This window comes from Aquarana catesbeiana, linkage group LG03 (assembly GCF_042186555.1).
Source record: "Aquarana catesbeiana isolate 2022-GZ linkage group LG03, ASM4218655v1, whole genome shotgun sequence".
Classification (NCBI taxonomy): domain Eukaryota; kingdom Metazoa; phylum Chordata; class Amphibia; order Anura; family Ranidae; genus Aquarana; species Aquarana catesbeiana.
The window spans coordinates 115,180,729-115,187,043 of record NC_133326.1 but is presented as its reverse complement, the minus strand read 5'-3'; the positions used below and the strand labels follow the sequence as shown (position 1 = coordinate 115,187,043).

Sequence of the window (6,315 nt, the reverse complement as noted above, 5' to 3'; positions counted from 1 at the left end):
ACAAGTGAGCAGGTATGAAGGGAAATGGCATTAAACTGACACTAAACCATATCCATATTCTCCAAAAACAATCCATACACATACTATATGTGTATTTCTACCTTTCATTTTCTTGGTAACATCCTGTCTGAGCTCATGAACCTATTTTTACTGTCTTACTTTTGCTTGGAAGGAGCAGTGCTCGTTAGAGGTCAAGTGGACTATACTCTGCACGCTACAGATACTACTGTTCTCTTCCGCAAAAGAGGGTGGCTATGTTCCTACGTCCAGTGGGAGCATGGAAGGTAAATGTAGCCACCCTCTAACAGGAAGTTGGATCACATTTGCAAATAAATGATTCATTTGAAGACTTAGACCGGCCATACATTATGATTTACCAAAACCATATAATATGAGGTTAAACCTAAACAATCTCAATTTGAATGCCATCGGGCAGGCCCCTGCACTCCATCTGTGAAGGAAAATCTAAAGGAAATTGAGTAAGAAAATTTTATATAATGTATGGCCAGCTTAAAGCGGAGGTCTGCCCACCGCTGCAAAAATTAAAAGCCAGCACAGCTGCACATACTGTAGCTGCTGACTTTTTAATAATTGGACACTTACCTGTCCTGGAGTCCAGCGATGTCGGCACTGCAGCTAATGTCTCCCGCAGCTGTTGGGTGCACGCCGCCTCCATTGTGAGTGGGGAACCCGGCAGTGAAGAAGCCATATGGCTTCACGCCGGAAACCCTTCTGCGCATGCGTGAGGCTCCACTCCTTTCTCCTACTGGCCCGGAGGGAGCCCGGGCGGTGACAGCAATACCCGTGGCTGAGGCTCCTGGAAGTGGGAACAGGATACCTGTGAAAGACAGATATCCTGCCCCCCCCAAAAGGTGCCAAATGTGGCACTGGGGGGAGGGGGGGGGGGGGAGTACAAACGAGAGTGTAACTCTGCTTTAAGATCAGTATGTATATATAACACTGTTACCAAAAGTATTGGGATGCGTGCCTATGTGTGTGTGTGTGTGTGTGTATGTATATATATATATATATATATATATATATATATATATATATATATATATATATGTGTGTATATGTATGTATGTATACACACACACACACACACACACACACACACACACACACACACACACACACACACACACACACACACACACACACACACACACACCCCCCCCCCAATACTTTTGGTAACCGTGTTATATATACATACTGATCTTAAAGCAGAGTTACACTCTCGTTTGTACTCCCCCCCCCCCCCCTCCCCCCAGAAGGGAAGGGTGTCCACAAGGTTTAGGAGCGTGTCTGGGAATGTTTGACCGTTTTTCCAGAAGCGCATTTGTGAGGTCAGATACTGATTTTGATCTGTGTACTGGTGTGCAGTCATGTTGGAACAGGAAGGGGCCATCCCTAAACTGTTCCCACAAAGCTGGGAGCATAAAAATGTCTTGGTATGCTGACACCTTAAGAGTTCCCTTCACTGGAACTAGGGGACCAAGCCCAACCCCTAAAGAACAACTCCACGCCATAATCCCCCTTCACCAAATGATTTGGACCAGTGCACAAACGAGGTACATAAAGACGTGTGAGCGAGTTTGGTGTGCCCTAACCTCAACCCAATCTTTGTGATGAATTAGAGTGGAGACTGTGAGCCAGGCCTTCTCCTCAAACATCAGTGCCTGACCTCAAATGATCTTGTGCAAGAATGGTCAAACGTTTGTGGACAGGCTTTCCAGAAGAGTTGAAGCTGTTATGGCTGCAACGGGTGGGCCAACTCAATATTGAACAATCCGGCCTAAGACTGGGATGCCATTAAAGTTTGTTTGTGTATGTATGTATATCCCAATACTTTTGGTAATCTAGTGTATGTAAGCAGGACTTTTTTTTTTTTTTTATAAACTGGGGTTTATTTTAAATAGGGACATGCCTTCTGCTATGTCTCCTGTAGGTGGCAGTATAACACTAGGTTTTTTTTTTTTAAATAAATAACTTTAATCTAAATACCTCTAGTTCAGAGCCCTCTAGTTGTTCAGGAACTAAAATTCTCATCATGCCTAGTCATGTCTGTGAATGTCAGTGTTTTACAATGCCTCATGGGACATGTAGTTCTGCAACAGTGGGAAGGAGATTCCTGCGTATTTTTAAAACTAACACTGGTCAAACTAGAAAAAGGTGCATTTATTGGTATTTTTTTTCTGGTTATAGATTGCATAGAAAATTTAATCATGACAACTTTGCTAAGAAAAGGCTTTGTTTGTCTAGGAGAAAAAAAAAAAATATATATATATATTTATCTTACATTATGACCTCAACAACTCAATAGGGTTATAGCAAAAATGTAACAAGTGCTCTATGCCATAAATGGGATATAAGTGTGGCTTATTAAAAAAAAAAAAGTTCAAAACAGAAGCTAAACCTACTCACTATTTCTTTTGAGGCTTGCATTAATTCTACTTTCTATAAAGTTGAGAGAATTCAGTTGGTCCAGGTTGTAAAAAAAAAAAAAAATAATAATAATGTATATGAAAAAAAATGTAATGGGGAAAATAGTTCTACAAGCTTTGCAGTGGTTTTATGCCTGAACTGAACAACATGATGAGAAAATGACAAACTCTGTAAAATAACCTTCATCTTTGTCAATGGACACAGCTGTCTTCAGTGGAAAAATGCAAATATCAGTTAGTTATATAATAATACTATTTTAGTTTGTTTTTATTGGGTTTTCGTTGGCGCAGAATAACAAAGAATCTTTTGTATTGTGTGTTTTCTTTAGTCTCATGAGCGAGTCAGCAAACGACTGCACCAACGCTTCCAAACATGGCTGAACAAGTGGAATATGGAGCACGTGAGCCGGGAGATGGCAGCTGATACCAGAAAGTGGCTGTTGGGGGAGGGGGTGGATGGTATGGTACCTTGTGCCACCACCCGGGACTCAGAGACCCTACACTTTGTGGACATCAACAAGTATCGAGTAAAATATGGACCACCTTTTAAAGCACCATAAACACATGCAACAAACAGCCCTCCATCCCTGAACTGACTGTAGTAGTCCAGGTTTTTCTGAAGGACATGGTATTTTGCCTAAAAGAGAAGAATCATTGGCAGAGGCATGGTTGTACCCAACACTCATTAGAGGATAAAGTAATCTCTCTCTGCTCCCAGAGGTGGCGCTGTGATCCTAGGGGTTTAATGTTACTGAAAACCTTCTGCCAACTGCCCCACCAGTTAGTCTTAGCAGATCTCCTGTTATTCCTGGTGTGTAAATACAAGCGTGTAAATAATGTCAGCAAAGGTTGTCCTATACATCTCCTGTACCCATTTCTTATTTTATAGCAAGCACTGTCTTAGTTTAATGTTCTGTTACCTATCTTTGTAACATAGTGATGGGGGGGTAGGGGACATCTAAAAACCACAACCTCCTTTATTACTGTTTCTACCAAAGGGAGTCTATTGAGAGTGTGGTTTATATATATAAATATATATATAGAATTACAGTATATATGTCTAATCACCCCGTCCCAGCGCCTCTTTGCTGTATTTCTGTCAGTGTGAGTGTTATCTTCTATCCCCCCCCCCCCTTTTTTTAAACACAGTGTAAATAAAGAAAAGGTTTGGTATGATTAAGTTTCTGATGGAAGCTAATAACCTCAACACTGCATGATCTCGCTGGTAACCAATACTGTCTCCAAGCTTCTTACACAGAGAACTAAGTATCTGGTAATCTAAATGTGCAAAATGAAGCCAAAGTTATATTTGGCTTTTATGCACTTAATACAAATGTCAGATTACTACAGCGATCCCATGATGCTTTGTTTTTATTATGCTTATTAAGGGATTATTACTTCTCCCTTTGCCATAAACACATCACTTATGTGCAAGGTAAGGATCCCCCCCCTTTTTTATTTACATATATTGGGTACCAATGGTGACTTCCTTGTAGGATTTTCCAGCTTTACTTACCTACCGTGACTATTACAATGCACCGCTAAGGAGTCTCAGATCTGCTACATCTTCGGTAACATAAGAAAAGAAGGCGCCATCACCTGCAACTTGAAGGGTGGTTGATTCAGTTTTGCATAGGTTATAGTGGAACAACTCACCTTTTTGGTAGGCTGTTTCCTTTTGAATGTTTATGTAGGTATTATACTTGCTATTTATAAAGAGTGCACATGGTTTTCTAAACAAGCCATTCTCAACCCTTGAGTTGCTAACGGTTCATTGAGCTGTGGCTGATTGATTTTCCATCTGATGTTGCCTGCAAAGTTCTGAGCCCAGCACCACTTGGAAGAGCAAGTAGCTTGCCAACAAAATGACTGGAAGGGTGGCATTCTTCCCTCTGACCACCAATGTAAGGGCATGAGCTCCCAATTTAATATATTTTAGCAGGGGTTTCCTGGGCACCTGAAAATTCAATTGAGGGCTGTTCTAAACAGTCAGGTATTTAAAGTGAAAGTCAAGACATACGATTTGGACCTAATGGAGAAATTTGCAGTACCTACCTTAAAAAAAAAACTGAAATAGAGCATGAGACTGCCACTGCTGACCACCCTCTGAAAATGGTAGTTGTCTGGGTAGCTGTCAGATTTCATTAATGTCTGACCTGCAACAAGTAAGCTATCAGATCAGAGTGAAGTCAGCCCCTGACCTGTATATTTGTGCCAAACCAATGATTTATGTTATTTTATTTCTTTTCGTTTAATAAACGTTATTTCATTTTTTTTTTTTTTCAAATAATACAAAATCAATTTTTAAGACCCATTGTTACAAAGTCATTGGATAACATTGGGGTTGTAGTACAATATATCATGAAACGTTACTGGCGCATGTCATGCCATACTACAGCAGGTTACCCAGCTTTTCATTGTCAAAAACCAACATGACTTAAGTGGTGGGTTCACACTACAACGGGCTGCGGATAGCACAGGAGCACTGTGCGTCCCTGTTCCCCTTTTCAGGGACGAATCAGGGCCGATTCTATGCCTGAATTCGGCCCTGAAACGGAGCCAAAGACGCACAGCGTTTTTGTGCAGTGCGCTCCACAGCCGCCCTGGAGATATGTGAACCGGCTCCATAGGGAGCCAGTCACATTCTCCTGCTATGCGAATTAGATGTGCGGAAACGCACATCTAATTCGCGTAGGTGTGAATCTGGGCTCAATGTTTTTCACCTTAATGCATTTATTTTTTTTTTTTTGCATAAACATTTTATTCATTTATTTTATTTTTAAAGCAATACAGAAAAAGAACATTCCATGTATAAAATATACAGTTATGGTAATAACAGAAAAGTGAACCATGCACTTAATGCATTCTATGCATTAAAGTGAAAAACCTTCTGTGCTGCAGCTCCCCCCAGAGCCCCCCTTTTCCTTACCAGAGCTCCCCTTTTCCTTACTTGAGCCCAATCTGATCCAGTGATGTGCACAAGTGCAGTGGCTCCACCCACTGTCTCTCTCATTGGACAGATTGATCTCCTGCTGCTGTCACTCAAATCGTGGGGGATGGGGCCAAGTCCCACTGTCTGTGTCAATGTACGCAGCAGCAGGACTCTGCAACGAGCCTGCGTGGGTGCCCCCATGAAAAGTATCTTTCTGTGGGGGCACCCGATAAGGAGGAGGGGCCTGGAGCTCCAATGGTGGACCCCAGAAGAAGAGGATTGGGGCTGCTCTGTGCAATTGCACAGAGCAGGCAAGTATAAGCATGTTTGTAAACCTTTTTTTTTTTTAAAAAATAACAAACACTTTAAGTTATAAGATCATCATGGCAGCCAGTGAACTAGTCTAGTCAGCAATGACGGCCTGCATAATTCCTCAGTTCATAATTCTGAAACTGTTCACCCATAACAATGTGAAGGTGCCAAAGAATTTTCTAAAAATCGGGTCACATGATGATGCTGCTGTACTATTTTAAAAAATACAGCCTAGGTGACCTTTGAGAGGTAAATCTCTTCCTGAACAACACGGAAGAGATCAAAGATCAGCGGGGTGCGACATCCCTTTTTTTTTTGTTCTAGAAATTAACTAGCAAGTCCCCAATAAAACTAAGGACGACAAAAAGAAAACTTAGAAGAATATAATAAAACAAATGTCACTGTAAAAATATTAACCGTACCTTATCGTACCTTAAACGTTGGGCCCCCTTCACATGGATTGGATCTGGTTTTTCTCAGCAGGGGATCTCTGCTAATCCCCCACTGAGCTGAGCGGTTGTCTGTTTATACCTGATTACAATCAATCCAGCCAGAAGGAAGAAAACAGATTTTTTTTTTTCCTTCCCGAGTCGGCAGCCAGGTGTAAACAGACACAACTGCCCA

The 6,315-nt window shown here is 41.4% G+C and overlaps 1 protein-coding gene across 5 annotated transcripts in view; it reads left to right on the top strand.

Moving 5' to 3' along the window:
• SIN3A (SIN3 transcription regulator family member A) overlaps positions 1-4,757 on the top strand; it is a 112,302-nt gene extending 107,545 nt beyond the window's left edge. For 3 of the 5 annotated variants that reach the window (XM_073619029.1, XM_073619027.1, XM_073619028.1), the window contains one exon: positions 2,777-4,757. In XM_073619029.1, coding sequence (XP_073475130.1) covers positions 2,777-3,007 — 231 coding nt within the window. In that variant the 3' untranslated portion in view covers positions 3,008-4,757. The remainder of the gene's footprint in view (positions 1-2,776) is intronic. The other 2 variants (XM_073619031.1, XM_073619030.1) reach the window with 2 other exon arrangements.
• The last annotated feature ends 1,558 nt before the right edge of the window (positions 4,758-6,315 follow it).